Source organism: Athene cunicularia (genome assembly GCF_003259725.1).
Source record: "Athene cunicularia isolate RWA chromosome 17 unlocalized genomic scaffold, athCun1 chr17_part1, whole genome shotgun sequence".
Classification (NCBI taxonomy): Eukaryota; Metazoa; Chordata; class Aves; order Strigiformes; family Strigidae; genus Athene; species Athene cunicularia.
The window spans coordinates 4,075,483-4,088,097 of NW_020799122.1; the positions used below are offsets into that span (position 1 = coordinate 4,075,483).

At 41.3% G+C, this 12,615-nt stretch overlaps 1 protein-coding gene and 1 non-coding gene across 2 annotated transcripts in view; one reads left to right on the forward strand and one right to left on the reverse strand.

Moving 5' to 3' along the window:
* Positions 1 to 161: 161 nt before the first annotated feature.
* On the forward strand, positions 162 to 289 carry LOC113486669. Its single transcript, XR_003399621.1, has one exon. It is a non-coding gene; the product is annotated as a U6atac minor spliceosomal RNA (small nuclear RNA).
* Positions 290 to 1,624: 1,335 nt separating this feature from the next.
* The window catches only part of WDR5 (WD repeat domain 5), a 12,983-nt gene continuing 1,992 nt past the window's right edge, over positions 1,625 to 12,615 (reverse strand). The window contains exons 3-13 of the mRNA XM_026860582.1: positions 11,875 to 11,948; positions 10,863 to 10,952; positions 10,128 to 10,217; positions 8,846 to 8,929; positions 7,711 to 7,766; positions 7,544 to 7,590; positions 6,662 to 6,737; positions 5,251 to 5,284; positions 4,405 to 4,479; positions 3,711 to 3,798; positions 1,625 to 2,730 (exon numbers count right to left, since the gene is read on the reverse strand). Of these exons, the coding sequence (XP_026716383.1) occupies positions 2,630 to 2,730; positions 3,711 to 3,798; positions 4,405 to 4,479; positions 5,251 to 5,284; positions 6,662 to 6,737; positions 7,544 to 7,590; positions 7,711 to 7,766; positions 8,846 to 8,929; positions 10,128 to 10,217; positions 10,863 to 10,952; positions 11,875 to 11,948 (815 nt within the window). The 3' untranslated portion in view covers positions 1,625 to 2,629. The remainder of the gene's footprint in view (positions 2,731 to 3,710; positions 3,799 to 4,404; positions 4,480 to 5,250; positions 5,285 to 6,661; positions 6,738 to 7,543; positions 7,591 to 7,710; positions 7,767 to 8,845; positions 8,930 to 10,127; positions 10,218 to 10,862; positions 10,953 to 11,874; positions 11,949 to 12,615) is intronic.

Sequence of the window (12,615 nt, forward strand, 5' to 3'; positions counted from 1 at the left end):
GGGTTTTATGTACTTTTACGTGGAACCGTGGTAAGAATGCCTGTGTGCATCAGAAAGAGATGTCAAATAGAGAAGGAATAAAGTACCCACGGTTCTCGCTCTGTCCTGAAAGGGAGGAATTTGCCGGAGGTTTAAGTAGCTGTGGGTGCAGCGGGCCCAGCGTGTTGTATGAAAGGAGAGAAGGTTAGCACTCCCCTTGATAAGGATGGAAGAGGCCCCAGTGGCCTGTACAACACGCATACGGTTAAGGCACTGCCACCTACTTCGTGGCATCTAACCATGTTTTTTGGGGTGGTTTTTTTTTTGTTCTCAGGTTAAAAACCAGCTCCCTCCCAGTTTCTTTCCTCATCCAAATTCTCCTTTTCCCTCAGCCCAGCCCCCGGGGATAGCTCACTGCCCCTCAGCAGGTTACAGCAGGCTCCAGCCTGCACCCAGCACAGCTGCATCTCCAGCCGTCACACAAGCCTTGTTTTCAGTACTGCGCTCTAGATCAGCTAATCCTGGCTGTCAAACCACCTCTGACACGCCAGGCTGGATATAATTACAGCGAAGCAGAGCTCATGTTGATTCCCAGGTTGGATACGAGGGACTTAAAGTGTTTACAAAGGACAGCCCTTCACATCAGGGCTCTTCAGTCTGGGAGAAAATACACCTGTTCAAGAGCTTTCCTCCAGAGAGCAGGGAATCATCTCCCTTCTCCACAGCTCTCGGGCTCAGAGGGCAGGAAAAGCCATAGCACAGCTGGGCAAGCAAAGCCACTCACACACACACACACGGTTACATGGGAAGTACTATGCCAAAAACATGTAAAAATGCTTTTCTAGAGTAATAAAGCTTTCTAGAGTAATAGAGTAAAAATGCTTTTCTAGAGTAATAAAGCTTCTCCACACTGGTAAAGCAGCACAGCCACATCTTGTAATTGAAACATTTCATTGGCCTGTGAGAAAGACTAAAAAAAAAAAAACCCACAAGAAATTGATTATTTCAGCAGTGACGCTCACTAAGTCCAGAGACACAGTGTCCTTTCCTGGAGGTAATGAAAAAAACCTCAAAAGACAGTGATATTATTAATAGCCATTTTAGCACCAGCTCAACGTGAACTCTATTTTTATATTTTAAAAAGAAAAGTTATACCTCATGTCTTGCAGCTGTCAGCTTCACTAAGGGTAAAGCAAGGCAGTCTCCAAGCAGCCACTAGAGGAGAGGTTTGTACTGTAATTGATTTTTCAGTTATTGTGAAGCACAGAAGGTTGATACCAAAAAAAAAAGTATTTTTGCTTCATCAGGAACACCCTTTGGGTGCAATAAATTTGTGCCTGAATGTAACTCTTAACCAGTACAAGCAAACTCGTGGGCCTGTCCTAGCTGAAGGTCTCAGGGAGGGTTTGTGCCAACGCTGTCCCTGCTGAGGACAGATTCAGTGCTCTCACTTTCTTTAAACAAATTTTGGCTTGAGTTACGCCTCTCTTTTCTTTTTCCACAACAGATACAAAGCACCATCCTGCTCCTCCTCCCCTCATCACTCAAGGGAGCTGCTACAGAAATACTGGTTTCTAAAGGTGTCTAAGGGAGGTGTCTTTGGACACAGATACTTCACATTAGTACACTCTTAACCACAAGCATACACATAAAATCCCACCTTTTTATTATGGCATATGGTATTTTTTTTTTGGATGTGTAAATACCACATGGGTATGACAAAAAGGGAAAGAAATACCAATGCTGAAATAGATACAGAGTCATGCCATTATCAATACAGTTTCATACTATGGATTTTCAAGATACAAAAGTCTGGGTTTTTTTTTTTCTCTTTACATTGAAATAACTTTACAGTGTTCTGTGAGCTTGCTTTATAACCAGAAGAGGAAAAAAAAAATTAAAATATGCTGAGAACAACTACAAGCAGGATTCATTTTAATGGTTAACAGAAGAACTGTAACTTTGCTCTAGAACAGCATCTATTAAACACACGTAACAAGAGGTAAGCAACTATACAGAAGGTAAGAGGAGATTTCACCACAGGAGTCAAGTCAGGGGCAGGAAAAGGGAAATCTGGAACTGCATGGTTTTATTTGGTCACAAAGTTTGAGCTGAGTGTTTAAAATGAAGCACCCTTAAAGATGCAGTACTCCTATTTAAAACAATACAGAAACTTCCCAAGAGACTAGAAGCTACATTCTGGAAAAAAAAAAATAAAAAATTCAACATTTAAAAAAAATTCCACACATCTCTAGGCTTGTGACTTCACTTACTGTTACAAAGTAGACTGGCGGCTCTTCCTTAAGCAGCAACAGTGCCCAAAAGTAATGCCACCATAAAGTACAGTATCTTTGGGGTGTCCAATACAAGGCTGACACTTCTAACGCGATGTCAGAATGATCCATTTGTCTGCCAAAAGATTAGGCAAGAAAAGGAGACACTGCATCTTTTTTTTTTTTTTTTTTTTCCCACCACGTTGCCCGGTTCTAGCAAAGAGCTAAGACGTTTTCTTTGGGCCAAGACTAACAGAAACCACTTTATCAAATATTCTTCAGGTTTCCTGCCAAACTGGATTTATTATTCTCATGTGGTTTTTTAATTTTTTTAAAAACATTTTTTCCTGACAGTCTCTAAAGTGATACTGGAACGTTTAACAGTCACTCTTCCACAGTTTAATTGTTTTGTCGTTTTCTAGTGCCGCTGATGCAATGATGTTTTCTGTTGGGTGACAAGCTGTTGAGATTACAACATCTAAGCAAAAAGAAAAGATATACAAATATTATTTACAGCAATAAAATCTGGTTCATAGCAGGCATTTCTGAAAATGAATGAATATTGCTACTGCATTTTACAACAGCATAGCTAAGGTACTATTTCCTTGTAGCAAAATTACAAACACATTATTCAAACATTTTCCAACTACTGCTTCTCTGTGAGAGGAAATACTAGCAAAAAAGAACTGAGAGTAGTAGATGTAAAGTGTTTGACAGGTTTCAAAATGTGAGAACTCTCTAGATTCCAGTTCTTGTTTACCTCACAGGCAAAACCTGTGGCGTATTATGTCAGACAGATAATTAAAACTCAGTTCAGTTTTTTTTCTTTCCAAGGAAGATATTTACAACATCTTATTCAATGCTTAGATAGCACTCCATCTTCAGAACCTTGCCCTAGCCTGAAGATGAAAACCTGCTGCCACTTACAGTCTAAGTCAATGGTCCTGCAAAGGAATAAACGTGCTTAGATTTCACAGCAGTTCCCTCTAGTCCTGCTGTCTTAGAGACTCAGACTGAAGTATCCATCAGGTGACATCTCAACACATGTTCAACTCTGCCTTTAAGAACAGGCATCCGTACAGCCTTTTACAAACAGTAGGACTACATCAGTCCCTATCCCTTCAAAAGCTGTAGCTTTGGAAGGTGTTAATAGGCAACTCAAAGTCACTAATGTTATGAGTCACTTAAATACCTCGACCAGTTCTGAACTCAAGGAAATTTCTTTTGTAAGCTGATGTCAAAGTTTTCACAGTGAAAGGCTAAACACTTGCAATGCCCATAAAAAACCCTTCATAAAAAGGAGAGAACTCCTAGAGTTCAATTAAGCTTCAGCCAGTCAAGAATTTATAGGTCTGACAGTCAAAACTAAACATCAGAGAGAAAATGCTCAAGCAAAGCCCTCATTACAAGCTGATGTGGGGGATATTGCATCAATAAAAACAAAGTCCTCTTCCACACCTGTGTGTCCTTGTAATTTCTGTACAATCTCTTTTGTCTGAAGGTTCCAAATGTAAACCAGGTTGTCTTCTGAACCAGACACGATCCACTGGAGGGGCAGAGAAAAAAGAAAAAAAAGAGTCAATCTTTCTCTGCATCTATATCTAACTGCTATTATTCAGCAAACATTTCACTGTCGTCGTATGAAAGGGAACTTCCAACACTACACGGCTGCTTGATGCGGCTCATTCTGTCTCAGCCTCTATTCAGTACATACAGGCAGCACAAAGCTTTGTTCCACCCAGTGTATGCCAGAGAAGGAAAACTAACAGAGCAAAAAGTGCTCAGGTGGTTCTGTGTTGAGACTTAATGGCTGCTGATACATTCTGTCACACTGACCTACCATCTGATGGCCAATTGCCGGGTGCCTACGGTGAACTGATAGGCAAGCAGTTGCTCTCCTGCTGTAGGAAAGTCCTTTCCTACTGCCACAGAGGCAGGAGCCTGCGACGGGACAGTGGTCCCAGAAACACACACACCCCCCAGAGGTGCTCAGAGGGACATTCCTAGGACACCCTCTTCTCCCACTGCACTACAGCACTTGTGAACCAGCACCCGCCAAAGGAGGTTTCCATCCTCAAACTACCGTTTCTTCTACAGAGAAAAGCAGTAAAACCCACACATATGTAAGAAAACATCTTAAATAAACACTAACCTTTCCACCAGTAACGGAGAAATTTGCAAATATGCAGTACTTCTCATTTTTGTGTCCTGTGTACGTTTTCAGGCACTGAAAGTGAGGAGCCACAAGACATTAGTACAGCTGGGAGGTAGTTTTCTCAGTCAAGGACAAGCTCTTGGCAGAAAAGACTAAATAAAGAATCTGCCTGTGTTTCCCACCCTGCCAGCTTATCTAGAGGATGCAGAGGGCATCTTTAGAACACTAAACAACTTTGGAGGAGGGAGGAGGGAAAAAAACCCTAAATTTGTCACATTGCCACAGAGAAAGAGCGCAACAGTCATTTACTGTCCATAAAGAGAAAAAAATGCAGAAATATAGCTTTACTTAATGTCTCAGGGCTATGCAGGAGCCAAAGCATTTATTTTTTTATCCCCAAAGGCATCTTTAGTCATAGAATTATAGAATAGTTTGGGTTGGAAGGGAGCTGTACAGTACATCCAGTCCACCTCCTGCCAATAAGCAGGGACGTTTTCAATGACATCAGGTTGCTCAGAGCCCCCTCTAACCTGACTTTGAATGTTTCCAAGGATGGAGCATCTACCACCACTCTGGGCAGTTTGTTCCAGTGTTTCAGCACCCCCACTGTAAAAAATGTCATCCTAATACCTACTATATCTACCCTCCTTTAGTTTAAAACCATTACCCCTTGGCCTATCACAACAGGTCCTGCTAAAAGTTAGTAGCCCTTTATTAGAGAGGACAAAAACTTTCTTCTAAAGTATTTATAAATATGTTAAGCACGTTTAAAAAGCACAAATGAAATCCAGATTTTCCTATAAGCTTAGTTAAATCTACACAGCGAGACAGGATTGTTTTTACCTTTCCTTTGCTGTAGTCCCAAAGTTTAAGAGTGCTAGAAAACAAGAGAAAAACAAAGGTTTTAGTTCCTGGGGGTTTTTCATCTGACAATTTCCTAGCAGCAGAAAAAGTTTCTCCATACCAGAGTTCTTTAAGTCTACATGGATCACTTTAGCCTGGCTTTGGAATACAGCATTTGTTAACCCCAAAGTATCAATTTTACTGCCATGCCATTCATATTCTCCACCATAAAAAACGGTGTATTGAAGTATTTCTCCATACCTGCAAGTTTCTTTATAAATAATGACCAGACAACTAGGGAAACGATGGACAGGATAACAAACAGGTTGCAGTGAGAGAGGATAAGGTGGTTTGACAGACATCCCCCAACTCCCAATGTATCCAAAAGACTCATTACAGATTTCATTAGACATCATCTCTCTCAGGGTGAGAAACCCACCAGAATCAGGGATGGCCGTACAAACTACACCCTCTCCCTCAGCTGGTTTAAAATCAAATTCTGCTGAAAGTAGATACAGACCAAAACACACCCATGCTGCCCTATTTTTTCAACTTGCAGTCCTGCACCAGGGTGTTTCAGGGGAGTAAACACTGGGCTGAGGCATCCTCAACCTGTTCAAGCCTAAGCCAGTGCTGAGCAAGCGACGCAAAGCAAGTCAATTGTTTCAGGCAAGCACTAGACTCTTGCAACTAAGCCCCGACAGACTAAGCCAACCCCATGCACATCCAGACACAGACTGTCTGTACTGATACCCAGGCTACTGTCACAGCTTGCAAGATAGTCCCCTTTCTCTTCCCCGGGCTGCCTAACCTGGGTTTTCTCTGCTTTTTATTACTAGTTGAAAAAATACTGGCAACAGTTTGTGGTATCTTTTGTACAAAGATGCTCAGACAGGGAGGGCATCAACCTCCCGGCCTTGGAAAGGAAGGTCTCAGGAAAGCAACAGCATCATTACCGTCTGAATGGAGACTGGCTAATCCCTTCCTAATAGCTGCATAGAAATTCTCCAGGTGAATCACTCTCAACACAATCAGCCCACATGCACTGCTTTTATGCCTTACACACAAAGTTATTTATATATTGCAGTCTTTTATAGGCCAGATTTTCTGACTCTAGATGTTACAAAAGAATCATATGATTCATGCAAGGAAGTGCTGAGGTTTTGAAAGGTGCAAGAAGGAATGAATGGGTGCTGCAGTCACTAAGCAGTGCCAAGTCCCGCCTGTGCCATTAGCAAGCACACCACCTCGCAGGTTTTTCAAGCTTGACAGTATACATGAACTTGTGTAGTATCATAACTAAATATAGCTAAAGAGCAGCAAAATAAAGTTCTGATACTCAAACACTTCAAAGCCTGTGGGTTTTGGGTTTGTTTCTGGTTTTTGTGGTTTTTCTTTTAAAAATACTTACTTATCCAAAGTTGCAGCTAGTATGTATTTGCCATTTGGTGAGAATTTCACAAAAGACACAGGAGGGTTATCGTCATCTACAGTGAAAATAAAAGCAGTATTAAACAGTGCACAGTTGCATTGTCTCACTGACAGAAAATTTCTTTTGACAGTATTTTCTTGTTAATTGCTTCACTGAAACAAGCTTTCCATTTTGTTCTCCCTTGGTACTTCAGGAAAGTTGTAGGAAAGGTGATTGTTTACACTAATTTAAGAAAAGGATTTTACTCACAAACGTTTTAAATAACCCTTTGTAACTAAACTTTCCTTCCTTGCATTAGCACTTAACAGAGCAAGGCCGTATCTCCACATTTTAAAAACCATTCTATTAGAATGCACACCACTGGTGGGCAGTGCCACAGAACTTGTCTATACCAATGCTTTGTAAGAATATGAAGGACTAGGGAACATACACAGGTGGTTTGCTTTTATTATATATGTTCATAAGAAGCCTTCATGCATTTTGTGTTAAAAAAAAAAAAAGGCAGCTTGCGTAGTCACAGACAACCTGTTTCCATAACATCCAGCAGCAGACCAACTTTGTGGTTGCAGTTCTGAACCGCTGCACAGCAAGTGCTACACAGCTGAACATTATGAAAACTTTGGAAAACTCTCATTTGTAAATCTATACTGTACAACATTCAAAGCTTAAAACAAGTTTCCATTCATGTGAGAGGACAGTTCCTCTTGCTGTCGTAGACAGGAGGACAGCGCGCTAACAGAATGGTAGGAAGACGGTAAAATAGAGCTGAAGGAAGCCACTGGTCACTGCAATGATGCAGAATATCTACGTCACAACTTAACAGCGAAAAATGGAGCACAAGCAAGAAATATTCCTACTTACCAATCAGTGTTTTCAAGCACTGGCCTGATGCTGTATCCCAGATTCGACTGTTAAAAAACCAGGAGAATCATGACTATTGTTTTGTTTCAATTTTAACGTTACAAATACAAGTTTTTTTTAAATGCCAAAGGTTTGAACAGTGCTGCAGACAAGAAATAACCGCTTACCAGAGTCCATCATAGCTACTTGACACTATCAGGGACCCATCACGATTAAAATGCACCTGCAGTATTACAGAAGGAGAAAAAAAAATAACGTTACTAATGTTCATAAAGATCAAATTTTTAAGCTCTACTGAAAGTACTTATCTTCCATCACTGACACTGAAATTCATGTGGATAGAAGCAGAAAGTCCACACAACACACAAACAGCAGGAGTAAGTTTAGACAGGTAACACCAGCAAAACCAAGATTCTTTCCCCCCTGGTTTGTTATAACGAGGGTGGATGTTAACTACAGCTTTTTCTTCAAGCATCAGGGACTCAAATACATGTTTGTTCAGAAGCTAAGAACAGATGAACACACAGATACTCTGTTCAGACAGCATTAGCTGCTCAAATAATAGTAGTATTGAACCTGAGGATAGTACATTATTATTTTAAAGGCGTGGAATTTAACCTTGCATGTAGCCACATATATGTTTTAAGGTCAATCTATTGTCTTGAACTACAACTTAAAATACTGTTATTTAAAAGAATAATTACTGCTAACATACATTTGCAAGTGTGAAACATCTTCTACACAAGGCAGAACAATCATGTTACAACCAGCCATGGTGTGGCACATCTGAGGCTCAAATTTTTTTCAGTTTCCTTCATTTCAAAAACATTAAGAGTTGAACACCTTCTGTTTTCCCTTCATTTGAATGGATAGTGCTGTATTCCAAGCTCCTTTCACCTATTAAATGAATGAGATTTGAAACAGAGCATACGATGGAACCGCCCTGCCCTGGACTTTAGTAGCTTGGAACAACACAAAAGCAACAGATATACAAGGTTGTTCTCGGAGCCTCAAGTGAACACAAATCTATGCCCCAGCATCAGACTGCTAGACTCAGGCACGACTGGCACACCACTACCCACTGCTCCCCACACTAACACCCAGGACTAAAACCCACACTAATCTTAAAGAAAACACTGTTCATTTCATTCTCACTGGCAAATCCACCACAGCCCATCCACTATAGTGTGTAAGGGCTTGATAGTTTAGAGCACAAGCCCACTTCTCTGCAAAGAGGCAGGAGAGGAGCTCTGCTAAAGAAAATAAGCATGTTAGTGTGTTCATTTATTGGAAGGGACTTACAGCTGAAACTGGGTCAGAATGAGCAGGCAATGTCTTGAGGCACTTCCCTGTTTTCACATCCCATATCCTCACGCTTTCGTCAAACTGAAGATTGAAGAAATGCACAAGGTGGTTTAATGATGCACCTACTCGAGGCATGCCTACTCGAGGTGTTATAGCTTGACTAGATGCACGTGCCTTCCTCCAGCTGCACTGCAGCTGCATCAGAAAGCCTAGGACACAAGCACCACACAGGGCAAACATAACAGACTGGGAATGTAGCTCCCTGAACTCTTCCTCTCCACGCAGGAAACCTGCATGTTGAGGATGGGTTAAGGGCTTGACTGTGTCCCCAAGCAAAGAGAGCAGTGGCACTGCACAGTTCATCTAAGTTGTTTGTAGAGGAAGACAGAGAATGGAAATGGTAAGGTGTTGTGACTGGTAACCCCTGCTCCTTGGTAATGTGGGTAGCGTAACTAACTCCATTTTATAAGGCAAGCAGCCAACTCTGTGACTGAGCGAGTCACATATTCATTCCCTTTCCCTCTTTATGAGGCCCTGAAGGCCCTGTGAAACAAGCAAACTGTACAGATTTCTTCTCGTCCTCCCAACCGGCCTCAAGATTCCTGAGCACCAGGTCGATTATTCCCTTCCTTAACAGCCTTGAGGGTCCCAGGCACCCAGCCAACCCAGTAGTGGTGATCGCCCCGTCCCAGAACAGGGGAGTGTAGCAGCACGCGGAGCCCCGTCCACAAAATCAGTTACAAGCCCTGAGTGGGGAACCTGGACCAGAACTGATGATGGACAGTGAGAGCATGACCCCCTCAGTAGCCACAGACACCCCCATTATTGTCTGCTTCCTCCAAGGATTGACTCATTCTTTCATTTTACATTTTTGAGTCTAGATTACAATTGTTATACTATTACAGCAAACCATGTATTAAGATCTACAGAGTCCAGGTGATTAGAAGTCATACTTTGAGTTAAGTTAGAATCTAGATGATTAGAAATTACAAGTTGTATGATAAATTCTGTATTACACTACCTATAAATTGTACTACATTGATTCGGTTCATAGAAATCTGTGCCATTCTAATCATAAATTCCGTGCTATACTAATCATAATATCCTGTTAAGAAAAAAAGCTTTAAATTGTAACTACAATTTAGTGCCATCATCATTCTGCCAAGGATCCCTAAAAGAACCTGTCTGTCCCCTTAGTGTTGGGTGACAGCAGTGTGCAGTACGTGCTTTCCACAAAGGAATTAACAAAAAAAAAAAGGGAAAAAAAAAAATCACTTACTGATCCAGAAACGATGAGGTTTGACTGAGGGTTGAAGTTGCAGCAGAAAACGTAGTTACTGTGCCCTTTCAATGTCTTTAAGCACTTACCCTGAAATAAGATTCAGCAGAGTTAAATATACAGCATCCTTCAGCGCAATAAACGCATTCAGGTAAGCTGCGTTAAGGTTAATCACTGTGCAGCACACAAAGAAAGTGTCTCCAAGCCCAGATTTTAGATGGGCAGAGGACCAGCTACAGCAAAACAACAGGAAAGAAAAAAAACCCACATTTTTAATGACTGCAGCCAAGTTGCAAACCCTTTGGGCAACCCAGGAGAAGCAAGCAATTTAACATACCTAATCAACTGAATTATCCAGTTCTCATTGTAATCGCAGAAAAGGAAGGGTGAGAGAGGCATAACCAAGTGAAGCTATGATAAGAAGTTACAAAAAGGTTTCATCTCAGAAGCTGCTTTCAGCCACCATAAGGCTTAAGCGCTCTTAGAAGATAACCAGACTCCTCATGGTACCCATAAGCATCCTCCTCTTTCCAAAAGCAGTGTAATTCACTCATGCTCACAGCCCATTCAACCAGCAGCTCATTATAAGCAGTAAAGAGTATTACCCAAAGAGAAGCCAGTGCTTAAAACTCTACCTTCTCTCATCACAGCACATCAAGGCTGCCTCTCAGAAGAAGACGAGTTAAGATGCTAACGCGGGGGAGAAGGAAGGTAAATAATAGTTTCTGCCCTTACCGAGCTTACATCCCATATTTTGAGAGTTTTGTCATCGGAGGCAGAGACAAGAAGGTTGGAATCTGATGACCAAGCAACATCAGAGATACCCTAAAACAAAGGAAAAACAATTCTCTTCTCAGCTCTGTTTGTTCACTACACAGGAAAATGGAAAACACAAGCTGCATAATATATTCACAGCTGAAGCTTGAAAGAAAATTCAGCATTGAGAGTTGGGAATTCTTAATCTGACTGGGTTAAGAGCTCCTTTGACACTTATTCATTTTAGGCTAAGCCAGATACTCTCCAAAAACATCAATGGCTTGTTCAGCGAGCTCTTACGCTGTGGCTACCAACACCCTTTCTTGGAATTCATAAACAGCATGCTATATAAGCTAATCTGAGTAAGTGGCTTCTTTTGAGGACAAATGGCTTGCTCTTTACAGTCTAGTCCCTAAGGGCTGAAGAAGAACAAGATTCTACTGGTTTTTCTTTTGGTGAATCTTCATTTTTGCTTATGAAACTTCAGCATGTAAGAAACTTTAGAAAACAAAACCGAAGGGTTTGGGAGTTTGTGTTTTCTTCAGAACTTTTCAGAATGAGTAAGTGTTGTGTTTACGTAGGCAAACCCACAAGAAAAATTCAATCTCCTTAAAAGGCAAGCCATTCTGCTTCATATACAAAGGAAAGATGTAATTAGACAGTTTACAGGGATTTTCACCCAAGAAAGCACTGCCCCATGTCTGATGTTGGTGGTCCTGAAATGGACGAACTCAGGAAAATGGCAAGGCAGCGCGCATGCAGGTACTTCATTATCAGCCTACGCTTCACCCATATTCCCAGCCTGATCTGGTATTACTTCAGCAATTCCAGTCCCAGACTGTTGCACGGGACTGTATAAACAAAGAGGTACAAAACAAGACTGAATAACAAACCTTCTACACAAGTCAAACTAAACAAGAATGGAAATTTCTGGATAAGGAAAAGAAAGCAAAATTCTTTAAAAGTAAATTCATAATCTCCTCATACTTACCAGTTTATGGCCAGATATTGTTTTTTCAAACTTGCCATCATATGCTCCCCAAATTTTAATGAGTTTGTCAGCAGCTGGAAAAGAATGTGCCAGTTAAGGTATTGACAGTACTAACAGATACAGCTGAACCTTCCAGGTGGAAAGAAATGTGTTAACTACATCTCTGCAAGCACTGGGTAGTTCTCCCTCCCCAAGCAGACCTAAGTGTATAAGGTAATATGTAACTGGTAAAGAACAGCTTCATACACGCCAAGCTGCAGCAGCTTAGATTACATAAACTGCCTGGAATGCACAGAGTCTCCAGCCGCTTCAGTTGCTCTGATGACAACTTGGGTTTCTACTTTTGTTTTAGATTGCCAGTGGTAAAAGTAGTACCATTCCATGAGGAGTGCTGAAATGCTTTTGCCCAAAAAGAACAAAAATTACACCACCAGCTGGACTGAATTAATGCCTGCAAAAACCCAAACATATTATCTATGTTAACTTGTAAAATACACCAGAGAAGGTGGTTGATGTTTGGCAGAGGAGACGGGGGGGTGGACAGGGACTTTCATGAGAACACTAGAACATGAAAATTATTTTTTAATTGGTACACTCCACTGGCCTTGTTAAGGCTAACTGTGGTTAAGCCAAAGACCTAAATCATTCCCACGTCTGGAAGACGTTTGCGTGGCCCTCACCATCATATTCAGCAGTGTTCTTTTCAACTGCCCTCTCCTTATATATATGTGTGTGTGTGTG